Source organism: Heptranchias perlo, unplaced genomic scaffold (assembly GCF_035084215.1).
Source record: "Heptranchias perlo isolate sHepPer1 unplaced genomic scaffold, sHepPer1.hap1 HAP1_SCAFFOLD_328, whole genome shotgun sequence".
Classification (NCBI taxonomy): domain Eukaryota; kingdom Metazoa; phylum Chordata; class Chondrichthyes; order Hexanchiformes; family Hexanchidae; genus Heptranchias; species Heptranchias perlo.
In genome coordinates, this window is record NW_027139340.1 from 49,074 (window position 1) to 70,731 (window position 21,658).

General features: G+C 49.8%; 1 protein-coding gene across 3 annotated transcripts in view; it reads left to right on the top strand.

Moving 5' to 3' along the window:
• The window catches only part of LOC137311333 (uncharacterized), a 45,301-nt gene extending 24,211 nt beyond the window's left edge, over positions 1-21,090 (top strand). Inside the window, exons 4-8 of one of the 3 annotated variants that reach the window (XM_067978611.1) lie at positions 15,144-15,413; positions 17,045-17,158; positions 17,295-17,396; positions 19,280-19,408; positions 20,608-21,090. In XM_067978611.1, the coding sequence (XP_067834712.1) occupies positions 15,144-15,413; positions 17,045-17,158; positions 17,295-17,396; positions 19,280-19,408; positions 20,608-20,702 (710 nt within the window). In that variant the 3' untranslated portion in view covers positions 20,703-21,090. The remainder of the gene's footprint in view (positions 1-15,143; positions 15,414-17,044; positions 17,159-17,294; positions 17,397-19,279; positions 19,409-20,607) is intronic. The other 2 variants (XM_067978612.1, XM_067978613.1) reach the window with 2 other exon arrangements.
• The last annotated feature ends 568 nt before the right edge of the window (positions 21,091-21,658 follow it).

Here is a 21,658-nt window from a genome sequence, read left to right on the forward strand (position 1 = left end):
TCAGTAACAGGGACACAGACTGAGGGTCAGTAACAGGGACACAGACTGAGGATCAGTAACAGGGACAGAGACTGAGGATCAGTAACAGGGGGACAGACTGAGGATCAGTAACAGGGACAGAGACTGAGGATCAGTAACAGGGACAGAGACTGAGGATCAGTGACAGGGGGACAGACTGAGGGTCAGTAACAGGGACACAGACTGAGGGTCAGTAACAGGGACACAGACTGAGGATCAGTAACAGGGACAGAGACTGAGGGTCAGTAACAGGGACAGAGACTGAGGATCAGGAACAGGGACAGAGACTGAGGGTCAGTAACAGGGACAGAGACTGAAGGTCAGTAACAGGGACACAGACTGAGGATCAGTAACAGGGACACAGACTGAGGGTCAGTAACAGGGACAGAGACTGAAGGTCAGTAACAGGGACACAGACTGAGGATCAGTAACAGGGACACAGACTGAGGGTCAGTAACAGGGACAGAGACTGAGGGTCAGTAACAGGGACAGAGACTGAGGATCAGTAACACGGTCACAGACTGAGGATCAGTAACAGGGACACAGACTGAGGATCAGGAACAGGGGGACAGACTGAGGATCAGTCACAGGGACAGAGACTGAGGGTCAGTAACAGGGACAGAGACTGAGGATCAGTAACAGGGTCACAGACTGAGGATCAGTAACAGGGACACAGACTGAGGATCAATAACAGGGACACAGACTGAGGATCAGTAACAGGGACACAGACTGAGAATCAGGAACAGGGGGACAGACTGAGGATCAGTAACAGGGACAGAGACTGAGGGTCAGTAAAAGGGACAGAGACTGAGGATCAGTAAGAGGGACACAGACTGAGGATCAGTAACAGAGGGACAGAGACTGAGGATCAGTAACAGGTACAGAGACTGAGGGTCAGTAACAGGGACAGAGACTGAGGGTCAGTAACAGGGACAGAGACTGAGGATCAGTAACAGGGACAGAGACTGAGGATCAGTAACAGGGACACAGACTGAGGGTCAGTAACAGAGGGACAGAGACTGAGGATCATTAACAGGGACAGAGACTGAGGATCAGTAACAGAGGGACAGAGACTGAGGATCAGTAACAGGTGGACAGAGACTGAGGATCAGTAACAGGGACAGAGACTGAGGATCAGTAACAGGGACAGAGACTGAGGGTCAGTAACAGGGACAGAGACTGAGGATCAGTAACAGGGACACAGACTGAGGGTCAGTAACAGGGACAGAGACTGAGGATCAGTAACAGGGACACAGACTGAGGGTCAGTAACAGAGGGACAGAGACTGAGGGTCATTAACAGGGACAGAGACTGAGGATCAGTAACAGAGGGACAGAGACTGAGGATCAGTAACAGGGGGACAGAGACTGAGGATCAGTAACAGAGGGACAGAGACTGAGGATCAGTAACAGGGGGACAGAGACTGAGGATCAGTAACAGGGACAGAGACTGAGGGTCATAACAGGGACAGAGACTGAGGATCAGTAACAGGGACACAGACTGAGGGTCAGTAACAGGGGGACAGACTGAGGGTCAGTATCAGGGACACAGACTGAGGTTCAGTAACAGGGGGACAGACTGAGTGTCAGTAACAGGGACAGAGACTGAGGATCAGTAACAGGGACAGAGACTGAGGATCAGTAACAGGGACACAGAGTGAGGGTCAGTAACAGGGACAGAGACTGAGGATCAGTAACAGGGGGACAGACTGAGTGTCAGTAACAGGGACAGAGACTGAGGGTCAGTAACAGGGACAGAGACTGAGGATCAGTAACAGGGACACAGACTGAGGATCAGTGACAGGGACACAGACTGAGGATCAGTAACAGGGACAGAGACTGAGGATCAGTAACAGGGACAGAGACTGAGGATCAGTGACAGGGGGACAGACTGAGGGTCAGTAACAGGGACACAGACTGAGGGTCAGTAACAGGGACACAGACTGAGGATCAGTAACAGGGACAGAGACTGAGGATCAGTAACAGGGGGACAGACTGAGGATCAGGAACAGGGACAGAGACTGAGGGTCAGTAACAGGGACACAGACTGAGGATCAGTAACAGGGGGACAGACTGAGGATCAGGAACAGGGACAGAGACTGAGGATCAGTAACAGGGACACAGACTGAGGATCAGTAACAGGGGGACAGACTGAGGGTCAGTAACAGGGACACAGACTGAGGATCAGTAACAGGGACACAGACTGAGAATCAGTAACAGGGACACATACTGAGGATCAGTAACAGGGACACAGACTGAGGATCAGTAACAGGGACACAGACTGAGGATCAGTAACAGGGGGACAGACTGAGGATCAGGAACAGGGACAGAGACTGAGGGTCAGTAACAGGGACAGAGACTGAGGGTCAGTAACAGGGACACAGACTGAGGGTCAGTAACAGGGACACAGACTGAGGATCAGTAACAGGGACACAGACTGAGGATCAGTAACAGGGGGACAGACTGAGGATCAGTAACAGGGGGACAGACTGAGGATCAGGAACAGGGACAGAGACTGAGGGTCAGTAACAGGGACAGAGACTGAGGGTCAGTAACAGGGACACAGACTGAGGGTCAGTAACAGGGACACAGACTGAGGATCAGTAACAGGGACACAGACTGAGGATCAGTAACAGGGTGACAGACTGAGGGTCAGTAACAGGGACAGAGACTGAGGGTCAGTGACAGGGACACAGACTGAGGATCAGTAACAGGGTGACAGACTGAAGGTCAGTAACAGCGACAGAGACTGAGGGTCAGTAACAGGGACACAGACTGAGGGTCAGTGACAGGGACAGAGACTGAGGGTCAGTGACAGGGACACAGACTGAAGGTCAGGAACAGCGACAGAGACTGAGGATCAGTAACAGGGACACAGACTGAGGGTCAGTAACAGGGACAGAGACTGAGGATCAGTAACAGGGACAGAGACTGAGGATCAGTAACAGGGACACAGACTGAGGGTCAGTAACAGAGGGACAGAGACTGAGGGTCATTAACAGGGACACAGACTGAGGATCAGTAACAGGTGGACAGAGACTGAGGATCAGTAACAGGGACAGAGACTGAGGATCAGTAACAGGGACAGAGACTGAGGGTCAGTAACAGGGACAGAGACTGAGGATCAGTAACAGGGACACAGACTGAGGGTCAGTAACAGGGACAGAGACTGAGGATCAGTAACAGGGACACAGACTGAGGGTCAGTAACAGAGGGACAGAGACTGAGGGTCATTAACAGGGACAGAGACTGAGGATCAGTAACAGAGGGACAGAGACTGAGGATCAGTAACAGGGGGACAGAGACTGAGGATCAGTAACAGGGACAGAGACTGAGGGTCAGTAACAGGGACAGAGACTGAGGATCAGTAACAGGGACACAGACTGAGGGTCAGTAACAGGGGGACAGACTGACGGTCAGTAACAGGGACACAGACTGAGGATCAGTAACAGGGGGACAGACTGAGTGTCATTAACAGGGACAGAGACTGAGGATCAGTAACAGGGACAGAGACTGAGGATCAGTAACAGGGACACAGACTGAGGGTCATTAACAGGGACAGAGACTGAAGATCGGTAACAGGGGGACAGACTGAGTGTCAGTAACAGGGACAGAGACTGAGGGTCAGTAACAGGGACAGAGACTGAGGATCAGTAACAGGGACACAGACTGAGGATCAGTAACAGGGACACAGACTGAGGATCAGTAACAGGGACACAGACTGAGGATCAGTAACAGGGACAGAGACTGAGGATCAGTGACAGGGGGACAGACTGAGGGTCAGTAACAGGGACACAGACTGAGGGTCAGTAACAGGGACACAGACTGAGGATCAGTAACAGGGACAGAGACTGAGGATCAGTAACAGGGGGACAGACTGAGGATCAGGAACAGGGACAGAGACTGAGGGTCAGTAACAGGGACACAGACTGAGGATCAGTAACAGGGGGACAGACTGAGGATCAGGAACAGGGACAGAGACTGAGGATCAGTAACAGGGACACAGACTGAGGATCAGTAACAGGGGGACAGACTGAGGGTCAGTAACAGGGACACAGACTGAGGATCAGTAACAGGGACACAGACTGAGGATCAGTAACAGGGACACATACTGAGGATCAGTAACAGGGACACAGACTGAGGATCAGTAACAGGGACACAGACTGAGGATCAGTAACAGGGGGACAGACTGAGGATCAGGAACAGGGACAGAGACTGAGGGTCAGTAACAGGGACAGAGACTGAGGGTCAGTAACAGGGACAGAGACTGAGGGTCAGTAACAGGGACACAGACTGAGGGTCAGTAACAGGGACACAGACTGAGGATCAGTAACAGGGACACAGACTGAGGATCAGTAACAGGGGGACAGACTGAGGGTCAGTAACAGGGACAGAGACTGAGGGTCAGTGACAGGGACACAGACTGAAGGTCAGTAACAGCGACAGAGACTGAGGGTCAGTAACAGGGACACAGACTGAGGGTCAGTAACAGGGACAGAGACTGAGGGTCAGTGACAGGGACACAGACTGAGGGTCAGTAACAGGGACAGAGACTGAGGATCAGTAACAGGGACAGAGACTGAGGATCAGTAACAGGGACACAGACTGAGGGTCAGTAACAGAGGGACAGAGACTGAGGGTCATTAACAGGGACAGAGACTGAGGATCAGTAACAGAGGGACAGAGACTGAGGATCAGTAACTGAGGGACAGAGACTGAGGATCAGTAACAGGTGGACAGAGACTGAGGATCAGTAACAGGGACAGAGACTGAGGATCAGTAACAGGGACAGAGACTGAGGGTCAGTAACAGGGACAGAGACTGAGGGTCAGTAACAGGGACACAGACTGAGGGTCAGTAACAGGGACACAGACTGAGGATCAGTAACAGGGACACAGTCTGAGGATCAGTAACAGGGGGACAGACTGAGGGTCAGTAACAGGGACAGAGACTGAGGGTCAGTGACAGGGACACAGACTGAAGGTCAGTAACAGCGACAGAGACTGAGGGTCAGTAACAGGGACACAGACTGAAGGTCAGTAACAGCGACAGAGACTGAGAATCAGTAACAGGGACACAGACTGAGGGTCAGTAACAGAGACTGAGGATCAGTAACAGAGGGACAGAGACTGAGGATCAGTAACAGGTGGACAGAGACTGAGGATCAGTAACAGGGACAGAGACTGAGGATCAGTAACAGGGACAGAGACTGAGGGTCAGTAACAGGGACAGAGACTGAGGATCAGTAACAGGGACACAGACTGAGGGTCAGTAACAGGGACAGAGACTGAGGATCAGTAACAGGGACACAGACTGAGGGTCAGTAACAGAGGGACAGAGACTGAGGGTCATTAACAGGGACAGAGACTGAGGATCAGTAACAGAGGGACAGAGACTGAGGATCAGTAACAGGGGGACAGAGACTGATGATCAGTAACAGGGACAGAGACTGAGGGTCAGTAACAGGGACAGAGACTGAGGATCAGTAACAGGGACACAGACTGAGGGTCAGTAACAGGGGGACAGACTGACGGTCAGTAACAGGGACACAGACTGAGGATCATTAACAGGGGGACAGACTGAGTGTCAGTAACAGGGACAGAGACTGAGGATCAGTAACAGGGACAGAGACTGAGGATCAGTAACAGGGACAGAGACTGAGGATCAGTAACAGGGACACAGACTGAGGGTCAGTAACAGGGACAGAGACTGAGGATCAGTAACAGGGACACAGACTGAGGATCAGTAACAGGGGGACAGACTGAGGGTCAGTAACAGGGACACAGACTGAGGATCAGTAACAGGGACACAGACTGAGGATCAGTAACAGGGACACATACTGAGGATCAGTAACAGGGACACAGACTGAGGATCAGTAACAGGGACACAGACTGAGGATCAGTAACAGGGGGACAGACTGAGGATCAGGAACAGGGACAGAGACTGAGGGTCAGTAACAGGGACAGAGACTGAGGGTCAGTAACAGGGACACAGACTGAGGGTCAGTAACAGGGACACAGACTGAGGATCAGTAACAGGGACACAGACTGAGGATCAGTAACAGGGGGACAGAGTGAGGGTCAGTAACAGGGACAGAGACTGAGGATCAGTAACAGGGACACAGACTGAGGATCAGTAACAGGGGGACAGACTGAGGGTCAGTGACAGGGACACAGACTGAGGATCAGTAACAGGGGGACAGACTGAGGGTCAGTGACAGGGACACAGACTGAAGGTCAGTAACAGCGACAGAGACTGAGGGTCAGTAACAGGGACACAGACTGAGGGTCAGTAACAGGGACAGAGACTGAGGGTCAGTGACAGGGACACAGACTGAAGGTCAGTAACAGCGACAGAGACTGAGGATCAGTAACAGGGACACAGACTGAGGATCAGTAACAGGGGGACAGACTGAGGATCAGGAACAGGGACAGAGACTGAGCGTCAGTAACAGGGACGGAGACTGAGGGTCAGTAACAGGGACACAGACTGAGGGTCAGTAACAGGGACACAGACTGAGGATCAGTAACAGGGACACAGTCTGAGGATCAGTAACAGGGGGACAGACTGAGGGTCAGTAACAGGGACAGAGACTGAGGGTCAGTGACAGGGACACAGACTGAAGGTCAGTAACAGCGACAGAGACTGAGGGTCAGTAACAGGGACACAGACTGAGGGTCAGTGACAGGGACAGAGACTGAGGGTCAGTGACAGGGACACAGACTGAAGGTCAGTAACAGCGACAGAGACTGAGGATCAGTAACAGGGACAGAGACTGAGGGTCAGTAACAGGGACAGAGACTGAGGGTCAGTAACAGGGACAGAGACTGAGGATCAGTAACAGGGACAGAGACTGAGGATCAGTAACAGGGACACAGACTGAGGGTCAGTAACAGAGGGACAGAGACTGAGGGTCATTAACAGGGACAGAGACTGAGGATCAGTAACAGACGGACAGAGACTGAGGATCAGTAACAGTTGGACAGAGACTGAGGATCAGTAACAGGGACAGAGACTGAGGGTCAGTAACAGGGACAGAGACTGAGGATCAGTAACAGGGACACAGACTGAGGGTCAGTAACAGGGACAGAGACTGAGGATCAGTAACAGGGACACAGACTGAGGGTCAGTAACAGAGGGACAGAGACTGAGGGTCATTAACAGGGACAGAGACTGAGGATGAGTAACAGAGGGACAGAGACTGAGGATCAGTAACAGGGGGACAGAGACTGAGGATCAGTAACAGGGACAGAGACTGAGGGTCAGTAACAGGGACAGAGACTGAGGATCAGTAACAGGGACACAGACTGAGGGTCAGTAACAGGGGGACAGACTGAGGGTCAGTAACAGGGACACAGACTGAGGATCAGTAACAGGGGGACAGACTGAGTGTCAGTAACAGGGACAGAGACTGAGGATCAGTAACAGGGACAGAGACTGAGGATCAGTAACAGGGACACAGAGTGAGGGTCAGTAACAGGGACAGAGACTGAGGATCAGTAACAGGGTGACAGACTGAGTGTCAGTAACAGGGACAGCGACTGAGGGTCAGTAACAGGGACAGAGACTGAGGATCAGTAACAGGGACACAGACTGAGGATCAGTAACAGGGACACAGACTGAGGATCAGTAACAGGGACAGAGACTGAGGATCAGTAACAGGGACAGAGACTGAGGATCAGTGACAGGGGGACAGACTGAGGGTCAGTAACAGAAACACAGACTGAGGGTCAGTAACAGGGACACAGACTGAGGATCAGTAACAGGGACAGAGACTGAGGATCAGTAACAGGGGGACAGACTGAGGATCAGGAACAGGGACAGAGACTGAGGGTCAGTAACAGGGACACAGACTGAGGATCAGTAACAGGGGGACAGACTGAGGATCAGGAACAGGGACAGAGACTGAGGATCAGTAACAGGGACACAGACTGAGGATCAGTAACAGGGGGACAGACTGAGGATCAGGAACAGGGACAGAGACTGAGGATCAGTAACAGGGACACAGACTGAGGATCAGTAACAGGGGGACAGACTGAGGGTCAGTAACAGGGACACAGACTGAGGATCAGTAACAGGGACACAGACTGAGGATCAGTAACAGGGACACATACTGAGGATCAGTAACAGGGACACAGACTGAGGATCAGTAACAGGGACACAGACTGAGGATCAGTAACAGGGGGACAGACTGAGGATCAGGAACAGGGACAGAGACTGAGGGTCAGTAACAGGGACAGAGACTGAGGGTCAGTAACAGGGACAGAGACTGAGGGTCAGTAACAGGGACACAGACTGAGGGTCAGTAACAGGGACACAGACTGAGGATCAGTAACAGGGACACAGACTGAGGATCAGTAACAGGGGGACAGACTGAGGGTCAGTAACAGGGACAGAGACTGAGGGTCAGTGACAGGGACACAGACTGAAGGTCAGTAACAGCGACAGAGACTGAGGGTCAGTAACAGGGACACAGACTGAGGGTCAGTAACAGGGACAGAGACTGAGGGTCAGTGACAGGGACACAGACTGAGGGTCAGTAACAGGGACAGAGACTGAGGATCAGTAACAGGGACAGAGACTGAGGATCAGTAACAGGGACACAGACTGAGGGTCAGTAACAGAGGGACAGAGACTGAGGGTCATTAACAGGGACAGAGACTGAGGATCAGTAACAGAGGGACAGAGACTGAGGATCAGTAACAGAGGGACAGAGACTGAGGATCAGTAACAGGTGGACAGAGACTGAGGATCAGTAACAGGGACAGAGACTGAGGATCAGTAACAGGGACAGAGACTGAGGGTCAGTAACAGGGACAGAGACTGAGGGTCAGTAACAGGGACACAGACTGAGGGTCAGTAACAGGGACACAGACTGAGGATCAGTAACAGGGACACAGTCTGAGGATCAGTAACAGGGGGACAGACTGAGGGTCAGTAACAGGGACAGAGACTGAGGGTCAGTGACAGGGACACAGACTGAAGGTCAGTAACAGCGACAGAGACTGAGGGTCAGTAACAGGGACACAGACTGAAGGTCAGTAACAGCGACAGAGACTGAGAATCAGTAACAGGGACACAGACTGAGGGTCAGTAACAGAGACTGAGGATCAGTAACAGAGGGACAGAGACTGAGGATCAGTAACAGGTGGACAGAGACTGAGGATCAGTAACAGGGACAGAGACTGAGGATCAGTAACAGGGACAGAGACTGAGGGTCAGTAACAGGGACAGAGACTGAGGATCAGTAACAGGGACACAGACTGAGGGTCAGTAACAGGGACAGAGACTGAGGATCAGTAACAGGGACACAGACTGAGGGTCAGTAACAGAGGGACAGAGACTGAGGGTCATTAACAGGGACAGAGACTGAGGATCAGTAACAGAGGGACAGAGACTGAGGATCAGTAACAGGGGGACAGAGACTGATGATCAGTAACAGGGACAGAGACTGAGGGTCAGTAACAGGGACAGAGACTGAGGATCAGTAACAGGGACACAGACTGAGGGTCAGTAACAGGGGGACAGACTGACGGTCAGTAACAGGGACACAGACTGAGGATCATTAACAGGGGGACAGACTGAGTGTCAGTAACAGGGACAGAGACTGAGGATCAGTAACAGGGACAGAGACTGAGGATCAGTAACAGGGACAGAGACTGAGGATCAGTAACAGGGACACAGACTGAGGGTCAGTAACAGGGACAGAGACTGAGGATCAGTAACAGGGACACAGACTGAGGATCAGTAACAGGGGGACAGACTGAGGGTCAGTAACAGGGACACAGACTGAGGATCAGTAACAGGGACACAGACTGAGGATCAGTAACAGGGACACATACTGAGGATCAGTAACAGGGACACAGACTGAGGATCAGTAACAGGGACACAGACTGAGGATCAGTAACAGGGGGACAGACTGAGGATCAGGAACAGGGACAGAGACTGAGGGTCAGTAACAGGGACAGAGACTGAGGGTCAGTAACAGGGACACAGACTGAGGGTCAGTAACAGGGACACAGACTGAGGATCAGTAACAGGGACACAGACTGAGGATCAGTAACAGGGGGACAGAGTGAGGGTCAGTAACAGGGACAGAGACTGAGGATCAGTAACAGGGACACAGACTGAGGATCAGTAACAGGGGGACAGACTGAGGGTCAGTGACAGGGACACAGACTGAGGATCAGTAACAGGGGGACAGACTGAGGGTCAGTGACAGGGACACAGACTGAAGGTCAGTAACAGCGACAGAGACTGAGGGTCAGTAACAGGGACACAGACTGAGGGTCAGTAACAGGGACAGAGACTGAGGGTCAGTGACAGGGACACAGACTGAAGGTCAGTAACAGCGACAGAGACTGAGGATCAGTAACAGGGACACAGACTGAGGATCAGTAACAGGGGGACAGACTGAGGATCAGGAACAGGGACAGAGACTGAGCGTCAGTAACAGGGACGGAGACTGAGGGTCAGTAACAGGGACACAGACTGAGGGTCAGTAACAGGGACACAGACTGAGGATCAGTAACAGGGACACAGTCTGAGGATCAGTAACAGGGGGACAGACTGAGGGTCAGTAACAGGGACAGAGACTGAGGGTCAGTGACAGGGACACAGACTGAAGGTCAGTAACAGCGACAGAGACTGAGGGTCAGTAACAGGGACACAGACTGAGGGTCAGTGACAGGGACAGAGACTGAGGGTCAGTGACAGGGACACAGACTGAAGGTCAGTAACAGCGACAGAGACTGAGGATCAGTAACAGGGACAGAGACTGAGGGTCAGTAACAGGGACAGAGACTGAGGGTCAGTAACAGGGACAGAGACTGAGGATCAGTAACAGGGACAGAGACTGAGGATCAGTAACAGGGACACAGACTGAGGGTCAGTAACAGAGGGACAGAGACTGAGGGTCATTAACAGGGACAGAGACTGAGGATCAGTAACAGACGGACAGAGACTGAGGATCAGTAACAGGTGGACAGAGACTGAGGATCAGTAACAGGGACAGAGACTGAGGGTCAGTAACAGGGACAGAGACTGAGGATCAGTAACAGGGACACAGACTGAGGGTCAGTAACAGGGACAGAGACTGAGGATCAGTAACAGGGACACAGACTGAGGGTCAGTAACAGAGGGACAGAGACTGAGGGTCATTAACAGGGACAGAGACTGAGGATGAGTAACAGAGGGACAGAGACTGAGGATCAGTAACAGGGGGACAGAGACTGAGGATCAGTAACAGGGACAGAGACTGAGGGTCAGTAACAGGGACAGAGACTGAGGATCAGTAACAGGGACACAGACTGAGGGTCAGTAACAGGGGGACAGACTGAGGGTCAGTAACAGGGACACAGACTGAGGATCAGTAACAGGGGGACAGACTGAGTGTCAGTAACAGGGACAGAGACTGAGGATCAGTAACAGGGACAGAGACTGAGGATCAGTAACAGGGACACAGAGTGAGGGTCAGTAACAGGGACAGAGACTGAGGATCAGTAACAGGGTGACAGACTGAGTGTCAGTAACAGGGACAGCGACTGAGGGTCAGTAACAGGGACAGAGACTGAGGATCAGTAACAGGGACACAGACTGAGGATCAGTAACAGGGACACAGACTGAGGATCAGTAACAGGGACAGAGACTGAGGATCAGTAACAGGGACAGAGACTGAGGATCAGTGACAGGGGGACAGACTGAGGGTCAGTAACAGAAACACAGACTGAGGGTCAGTAACAGGGACACAGACTGAGGATCAGTAACAGGGACAGAGACTGAGGATCAGTAACAGGGGGACAGACTGAGGATCAGGAACAGGGACAGAGACTGAGGGTCAGTAACAGGGACACAGACTGAGGATCAGTAACAGGGGGACAGACTGAGGATCAGGAACAGGGACAGAGACTGAGGATCAGTAACAGGGACACAGACTGAGGATCAGTAACAGGGGGACAGACTGAGGGTCAGTAACAGGGACACAGACTGAGGATCAGTAACAGGGACACAGACTGAGGATCAGTAACAGGGACACAGACTGAGGATCAGTAACAGGGACACAGACTGAGGATCAGTAACAGGGGGACAGACTGAGGATCAGGAACAGGGACAGAGACTGAGGGTCAGTAACAGGGACAGAGACTGAGGGTCAGTAACAGGGACACAGACTGAGGGTCAGTAACAGGGACACAGACTGAGGATCAGTAACAGGGACACAGACTGAGGATCAGTAACAGGGGGACAGACTGAGGGTCAGTAACAGGGACAGAGACTGAGGGTCAGTGACAGGGACACAGACTGAAGGTCAGTAACAGCGACAGAGACTGAGGGTCAGTAACAGGGACACAGACTGAGGGTCAGTGACAGGGACAGAGACTGAGGGTCAGTGACAGGGACACAGACTGAAGGTCAGTAACAGCGACAGAGACTGAGGGTCAGTAACAGGGACAGAGACTGAGGATCAGTAACAGGGACACAGACTGAGGGTCAGTAACAGGGACAGAGACTGAGGATCAGTAACAGGGACACAGACTGAGGATCAGTAACAGAGGGACAGAGACTGAGGATCAGTAACAGGGACACAGACTGAGGATCAGTAACAGGGACAGAGACTGAGGGTCAGTAACAGGGACAGAGACTGAGGATCAGTAACAGGGACAGAGACTGAGGGTCAGTAACAGGGACAGAGATTGAGTGTCAGTAACAGGGACAGAGACTGAGGGTCAGTAACAGGGACAGAGACTGAGGATCAGTGACAGGGACACAGACTGAGGGTCAGTAACAGGGACACAGACTGAGGGTCAGTAACAGGGACAGAGACTGAGGGTCAGTAACAGGGGGACAGAGACTGAGGATCAGTAACAGGGACAGAGACTGAGGGTCAGTGACAGGGACAGAGACTGAGGATCAGTAACAGGGACACAGACTGAGGGTCAGTAACAGGGACAGAGACTGAGGGTCAGTAACAGGGACAGAGAATGAGGATCAGTAACAGGGACACCGACGGAGGGTCAGTAACAGGGACAGAGACTGAGGATCAGTAACAGGGGGACAGACTGAGGGTCAGTAACAGGGGGACAGACTGAGTGTCAGTAACAGGGACAGAGACTGAGGATCAGTAACAGGGACACAGACTGAGGGTCAGTAACAGGGGGACAGAGACTGAGGGTCAGTAACAGGGACAGAGACTGAGGATCAGTAACAGGGACACAGACTGAGGATCAGTAACACGGACAGAGACTGAGGATCAGTGACAGGGGGACAGACTGAGGGTCAGTAACAGGGACACGGACTGAGGGTCAGTAACAGGGACACAGACTGAGGATCAGTAACAGGGACAGACTGAGGGTCAGTAACAGGGACACAGACTGAGGATCAGTAACAGGGACAGAGACTGAGGATCAGTAACAGGGACACAGACGGAGGGTCAGTAACAGTGACAGAGACTGAGGGCCAGTAACAGGGACAGAGACTGAGGATCAGTAACAGGGACAGAGACTGTGGGTCAGTAACAGGGACAGAGACTGAGGGTCGGTAACAGGGACACAGACTGAGGATCAGTAACGGGGACAGACTGAGGAGCAGTAACAGGGACACGGACTGAGGAGCAGTAACAGGGACACAGACTGAGGATCAGTAACAGGGACACAGACTGAGGATCAGTAACAGGGACAGAGACTGAGGATCAGTAAAAGGGACACAGACTGAGGATCAGTAACAGGGGGACAGACTGAGGATCAGTAACAGGGACACAGACTGAGGATCAGTAACTGGGACAGAGACTGAGGATCAGTAACAGGGACACAGACTGAGGATCAGTAACAGGGACACAGACTGAGGATCAGTAACAGGGACAGAGACTGAGGATCAGTAACAGGGACACAGACTGAGGATCAGTAACAGGGACAGAGACTGAGGATCAGTAACAGGGACACAGACTGAGGATCAGTAACAGGGACACAGACTGAGGATCAGTAACAGGGACACAGACTGAGGATCAGTAACAGGGACAGAGACTGAGGATCAGTAACAGGGACACAGACTGAGGATCAGTAACTGGGACACAGACTGAGGATCAGTAACAGGGACACAGACTGAGGATCAGTAACTGGGACACAGACTGAGGATCAGTAACAGTGAAACAGACTGAGGATCAGTAACAGGGACACAGACTGAGGATCAGTAACTGGGACAGAGACTGAGGATCAGTAACAGCGACACAGACTGAGGATCAGTAACAGGGACACAGACTGAGGATCAGTAACAGGGGGACAGAGACTGAGGGTCAGTAACAGGGACACAGACTGAGGATCAGTAACAGGGACACAGGCTGAGGATCAGTAACAGGGACACAGACTGAGGATCAGTAACAGGGACAGAGACTGAGGGTCAGTAACAGGGACAGAGACTGAGGATCAGTAACAGTGAAACAGACTGAGGATCAGTAACAGGGACAGAGACTGAGGATCAGTAACAGGGACACAGACTGAGGATCAGTAACAGGGACACAGGCTGAGGATCAGTAACAGGGACACAGGCTGAGGATCAGTAACAGGGACACAGACTGAGGATCAGTAACAGGGGGACAGAGACTGAGGGTCAGTAACAGGGACACAGACTGAGGATCAGTAACAGGGACAGAGACTGAGGATCAGTAACAGGGACACAGACTGAGGGTCAGTAACAGGGGGACAGAGACTGAGGGTCAGTAACAGGGGGACAGAGACTGAGGGTCAGTAACAGTGAAACAGACTGAGAGTGATGATTGGAAGATTGACGCGGATGTTATCGATGTATTTGAACAGACGGCTGTTGGAACATGGCCATGAGCTCATGTCATTTAAAGGCCAGTGGGATAAATATTAGAAAAGGAAGAAAAGAAACGATGTGGGTCTTGGGATTAGGCTGAAAAGGTCCCGTTTAAGTGTTCGCCCTGGCGTAAGCTTCGTGGGCTGAATGGCCCCCTCCTCTCTTAAATTCCCTGCTGTTCATTTCGTCCTTTGTTAGAATGTTTTCCTTTATTCCTCTCTGCACCTCAAATTGGAATTTTTTTGTAATTGCAGCATTCCTACTTGTTGATATCTGCAAGTTGGATTTCACAACCCATGTGACTTTATTTTTTGACAGAACAGCTACTGGCACCAATGATAGTTCAGGACCCCGCCTATGTAGTGGATCGTGTTGAGCTGAACTGCTTTGTGAACAATGGAAAAGCAAGTGGAATCTTGTGGCAAAAAGACAACAAGCCAATTTTGAAGAGTTCATATTACAGGCTGGCATTTGATAACACCACGCTGTTTATTAAAGACATGAAAGTCTCAGATTGCGGCTTGTATACCTGCACAGTGAAAAACGGGGTCAGCACAAGCAGCAACTCACATTTCCTCACCGTCAATGGTAGGATTTCACAGTCTGAGACAGTATGAGATATATGGGATTATATTCTGATTGTACTGGGTAATGTTTCACAGTCTGATACAGTGTGAGGTATATGGGATTATATTCTTTTTTTTATTCGTTCATGGGATGTGGGTGTCGCTGGCGAGGCCGGCATTTATTGCCCATCCCTAATTGCCCTTGAGAAGGTGGTGGTGAGCCGCCTTCTTGAACCGCTGCAGTCCGTGTGGTGAAGGTTCTCCCATACTGCTGTTGGGAAGGGAGTTCCAGGATTTTGACCCAGCGACGATGAAGGAACAGCGATATATTTCCAAGTCGGGATGGTGTGTCTTGGAGGGGAACGTGCAGGTGGTGTTGTTCCCATGTACCTGCTGCTCTTGTCCTTCTAGGTGGTAGAGGTCGCGGGTTTTGGAGGTGCTGTTGAAGAAGCCTTGGCGAGTTGCTGCGGTGCATCCTGTGGATGGTACATACTGCAGCCACTGTGCGCCGGTGGTGATGGGAGTGAATGTTTAGGGTGGTGGATGGGGTGCCAATCAAGCGGGCTGCTTTATCTTGGATGGTGTTGAGCTTCTTGAGTGTTGTTGGAGCTGCACTCATCCAGGCAAGTGGAGAGTATTCCATCACACTCCTGACTTGTGCCTTGTAGCTGGTGGAAAGGCTTTGGGGAGTCAGGAGGTGAGTCACTCGCCGCAGAATACCCAGCCTCTGACCTGCTCTTGTAGCCATAGTATTTATGTGACTTGTCCAGTTAAGTTTCCTGTCAATGGTGACCACCATTATGTTGATTGTGGGGGACTCGGCGATGGTAATGCCGGTCAGATTCTGGTCAGACCCACCTTGAGCACTGCGTCCAGTTCTGGTCCGTATCAAGGGAGATACACAAATGTTGGAGGCAGTGCAGAGAAGAGTCACGGGGCAAATCCCATGTGTTGGGGGTCTGAGTTCTGAGGACCGACTCGAGACACTTTTACTCTTCAGCTTTGGAATGAGGGGTCTAAGAGGTGATCTTATAGAGGGGTAAAAATTATTGAATGTTACAGAAAAGGTAGATCTGAACATTTCTTGAAAGTAATCCAGGACAGTTGGAGTAGGGAGCACGGGTTTGGAGTGGCAAAAGGCAAATTTAGCACTGATGATGGTCAGTTCACATCAAAAGCAATTACTTGGAATGGGTAGGGCAGTGGAGATGAAAACCTTAGAAGCATTTAAGAAAGCCTTGAATGCTGTGATGAGGTGCCAGCAGGGCCTTTGGATGGATCAACTAAGACAGGTTCAATGACCTTCTCTCTCTGTCTCTATCATGTACTTTGTGAGATTGTTTCATAAGTAAAGAGAATAAAGTGATTAAGGTCGATTTTTAGCTTGCCCCCCCAGGTGTTGTGGATTAACCACCTGTTAGGGACACTGCCCCAGTTTTATTCCAGGCTTAGGCCTGGACGGCAAGTTGAAAATCTGCCCCATTGTATCGGGTAATGTTCAACTGAATGTCACTATTTTCTTCTTGGAACCGTGTGTTGATTCGATGCTGGGCCTTTTTCTGATGCACAGTGTATGGTTACAATGTCTCTTATCAAATGTATACATTCAAAATATGTTATAAAATATAACTTAAGAGTATTTTTGAGTTTTAGGGATTCTGTTTATTCATGAATACGCTCTTGTGGGCTCTGTCATTGCTTTGGTTAGTACCGTAACATCCTTTGCTGCAACAACCTTCATCATCTTAGCCCTTGACAAGAACCAAGGTAATGAATGGCACTTTGTGTAAACTATTATGTTACTGCTTTATCGACTATTCCAAATCTACACTGTGAAATTTGAATCCTGTAATTTGTTGATATTCACTGCAAATATTTCTGCTTTCATCTTCTTGCATTACAGTCGAAAAATATTGGCGTCAGGTGACTGCTGTGGTTATGATCTTTCATGTATTGTCCTTTATCTGCCAGCTAGTTGCATTTGTAATCATCCAAATACATGAAGGTAGATATCCTGTTTGGTTTGTGATTAAATTCACACAACATCCACATTTCTGAGTAACAGTTCATGTTCTATCTAATCATAAAATGTATAAATTAACAAAACAGATTCAATGACCTACACTCTCAGGAAGCACAGGATGGAGATGGGATTACAGTATTCAAGGCCGGAATCAGTGACCCACACTCCATATGGGAAATCGACACTCACAGGGAGCACAGGTTGGAGATGGGATTGAACGTGGGGTGGGGATGGAGATTAGAGAGGGGGGGTAGAGTCTGTGGATAGATTGAACATGGGGTGGGGATGGAGATTTGAGAGGGGGGGGGTAGAGTCTGTGGATAGATTGAACGTGGGGTGGGGATGGAGATTAGAGAGGGGGGGTAGAGTCTGTGGATAGATTGAACGTGGGGTGGGGATGGAGATTAGAGAGGGGGGGGGTAGAGTCTGTGGATAGATTGAACGTGGGGTGGGGATGGAGATTGGGGGGTAGAGTCTATGGATAGATTGAACGTGGGGTGGGGATGGAGATTTGAGGGGGGGGGTAGAGTCTATGGATAGATTGAACGTGGGGTGGGGATGGAGATTTGAGGGGGGGGGTAGAGTCTATGGATAGATTGAACGTGGGGTGGGGATGGAGATTTGAGGGGGGTGGGTAGAGTCTATGGATAGATTGAACGTGGGGTGGGGATGGAGATTTGAGAGGGGGGGGTAGAGTCTGTGGATAGATTGAACGTGGGGTGGGGATGGAGATTAGAGAGGGGGGGTAGAGTCTATGGATAGATTGAACGTGGGGTGGGGATGGAGATTTGAGGGGGGGGGGTAGAGTCTGTGGATAGATTGAACGTGGGGTGGGGATGGAGATTAGAGAGGGGGGGGGTAGAGTCTGTGGATAGATTGCACATTGGTTGTGATGAAGGAACGTGTTTGATAAGGCCCCCTGGACGAATCCCAATTCATACGTCCTTAGGACAAGATATGCTGAGCTCAGGGTTTGAAAAATGAAATGGGTGGAGTGCAGCGAGCTGTGTGCTGACAGCTTGCATGCAGATCCATTAGGATGAGCATGTCACCAGTATAGACTGGAAAACTGTCACCGTCTGTTATATCCTGTACAGACTACAGGGTTTCTGTGATCCTCCTGGAATTTATCTGTGGGTGTGTTGTTTCCTTCAGTCACTGAGTGGGTTGGGTAATATCCATAAAAAGGGAAATTGTATATGACCTGTCGAAGCATAGTTAATTCAAGTGCCTTACTGATTCCATACTTCACCCAGTGTTGTTATGATCTGTAAAAACCAGGCAACAGTCACTCCATTTTCGCCACGTCTTTCAGTTTTCTTTTAAAACTGGAGTTCGATATTTGTCCACATCTTTTTCCGGACCTTGATTGTGCTGATCAGAACCCCAGCCTAAACCGGCAGGAATTGTATTCACTTTGTTGTAATCATTCTTGCCATTCACGGCCTGTAACAGTCACGGCCTGTAGCAGTCACTGGCTGTAACGTTTTTATGAGAAATGTATATGACAGTTACTGCCTGTGATAATACAGATAGAAGGTAGGAGCACCTTTATTGGGACACTTGAAGAGGAAACATTTACAGGGCTATGGGGAAAGGTTAGGGGCATGGAACTATTGCATAGCTCTTTCAAAGAGCCGGCACAGGCAGGATGGGCCGAATGGCCTCTTTCTGTGCTGTATCATTCTATAATTATATGATTCTATATGTTTCTTTATTCCATTATACAATGTGTCCAATTGCATTGTTCTAATCTTTAAGCTAAAGTTTTCCTGTAACAACTGGAAGTGATATATTATAGAATCTGATTGTGACCGTTTGGCACTAGCTATGTCACCATGCTGTTTGTTTGGTTTCTTTGCCAGGATTTCCCATCGGATATAGAATTGGCTTAGGGATCGGGTGTCTCCACGGTTTAGCAGTATTGGTCTATGTTGTCACCCTTTTCCTGCAACGTCCAGCTGAACAGTCTTTGTCGTTCTTGTCCACTAACTGTAAGTTCACACAGTAATATTTACGGCTGGTTATTTGTCACTGTTCTCTCCCTCTGCGCAGCTGAAAGGTGCCTGGGAGTCAGCATTGTTCCTACTGAATTAAAAACAGAAAATGCTGCACACACAGCTCAGCAGCTCAGTCAGCCTCTGAAAGAGGAAGTGTGGCTAAGGTTTCTGCCGGGGCCTTGCTTCAAAGCGCCGCCTATCCCCAGCTCAGCCAGTCTTGAAGCAGTTTGTGTTTTTTTCATTTTATTACGTTACATAGAATGTACAGCACAGAAACAGGCCATGCGGCCCAGCCGGTCTATGCCAGTATTTATGCTCCACACAAGTCTCCTCCCTCCCTATTTCATCTCACTTTATCAGCATATCCTTCTATTCCTTTCTCCCTTGTGTTTATCTAGCTTCCCCTTCAATGCATCAATACTATTCGCCTCAACTACTCCTTGTGGTAGCGAGTTCCACGTTCTAACCACTCTCCGGGTAAAGAAGTTTCTCCTGAATTCCCTATTGGATTTATTAGTGACTATCTTATATTTATGATCCCTAGTTTTGGACATCCCCACAAGTGGAAACATCTTGTCTACATCTGCCCTATCAAACCCTATCATTATCTTAAAGACTTCTATCAGGTCACCCCTCAGCCTTCTCTTTTCTAGCTTGCTCAGTCTTTCCTGATAGTTATAACCTCTCAGTTCTGGTATCATCTTTGTAAATCTATTTTGCACCTTCTCCAGTGCCTCTATATCATTTTTGTAATATGGAGACCAGAACTGTACAAGTATGGTCTAACCAAGGTTCTATATAAGTTTGATGTGCAGATGCCGGTGATGGACTGGGGTGGACAAATGTAAGGAGTTGCACAACACCAGGTTATAGTCCAACAGCTTTATTTGAAATCACAAGCTTTCGGAGCTTTGCTCCTTCGTCAGGTGAAGTGAGGAGGAGTTGCATATAGGCACAGCATATATAGTCAGAGAACAGTGCCTGGTGATTACAGATAATCTTTCTAACTGCCCTTTATCACACCTCGGCAGACAGATAATCACAGCAATCAAAGGAGTGAATGGTGTTCAAACAGGTTAGTCAGGGAAACATTACATCCAAGAAAACTGAGGTGGTGTCACCAGGGGTCAAATGTAGCAGATGCTGGGGTTTGTATTAAAAACAGATAACTTTTTTTTTGCTGGAAATCGCAGCAGGTCCGGCCGCATCTGTGTATGGAGAACAAGCCAACTACGACTTGAGTCTGGATGACTCTACGTCAGGTGGGGTTACATGTAGCGTGACATGAACCCAAGATCCCGGTTGAGGCCGTCCTCATGGGTGCGGAACTTGGCTATCAATTTCTGCTCGACAATTTTGCGTTGTTGTGTGTCTCGAAGGCCGCCTTGGAGAACGCTTACCTGAAGATTGGAGGCTGAATATCCTTGACTGCTGAAGTGTTCCCCGACTGGGAGGGAACCCTCCTGTCTGGCGATTGTTGTGCGGTGTCCGTTCATCCGTTGTCGCAGTGTCTGCATGGTCTCGCCAATGTACCATGCTCCGAGGCATCCTTTCCTGCAACGTATGAGGTAGACAATGTTGACCGAGTCACAGGACTGTGCCTTTATGCAACTCCTCCTCACTTCACCTGACGAAGGAGCAAAGCTCCGAAAGCTTATGATTTCAAATAAAGCTGTTGGACTATAACCTGGTGTTGTACGACTCCGTACATCTATATAAGTTTAACATGATCACAATTCTATTCCTCTAGAAACAAACCCCAGAGCTTTGTTTGCATTTTTGTGGCCTTGTTAACCTCGTTGCTACTTTTAGTGATTTGTGAATCTATACCCCAGATCCCTCTGCTCCTCTACCCCATTTAGACTCTTATTTTCCAAGCAGTATGTGGCCTCCTTATTCTGGCCTCCTTATTTCTCCGACCAAAATGCACCACCTCACACTTACAAACTATTCTGTTTTGTAGTCAGCTTGCTCTCCATTCTGCTACTTGTCCCCTGACTCCACAAGCTCTGACCTTAATCATGAGTCTACAATGCGGTACTTTATCGAAGGCCTTTTGAAAATCCAAGTATATTACATCTACTATATCACCCTCATCTACTCTTTTTGTTACTTCTTCAAAGAATTCAATAAGATTAGTCAAGTATGACTTTCCCTTCTGAAATCCGTGCTGACTATTCTTTATTATATTTTCGGTTTCTAGATGTTTTTCTGTTACATCTTTGAGTAAGGATTCCATTATCT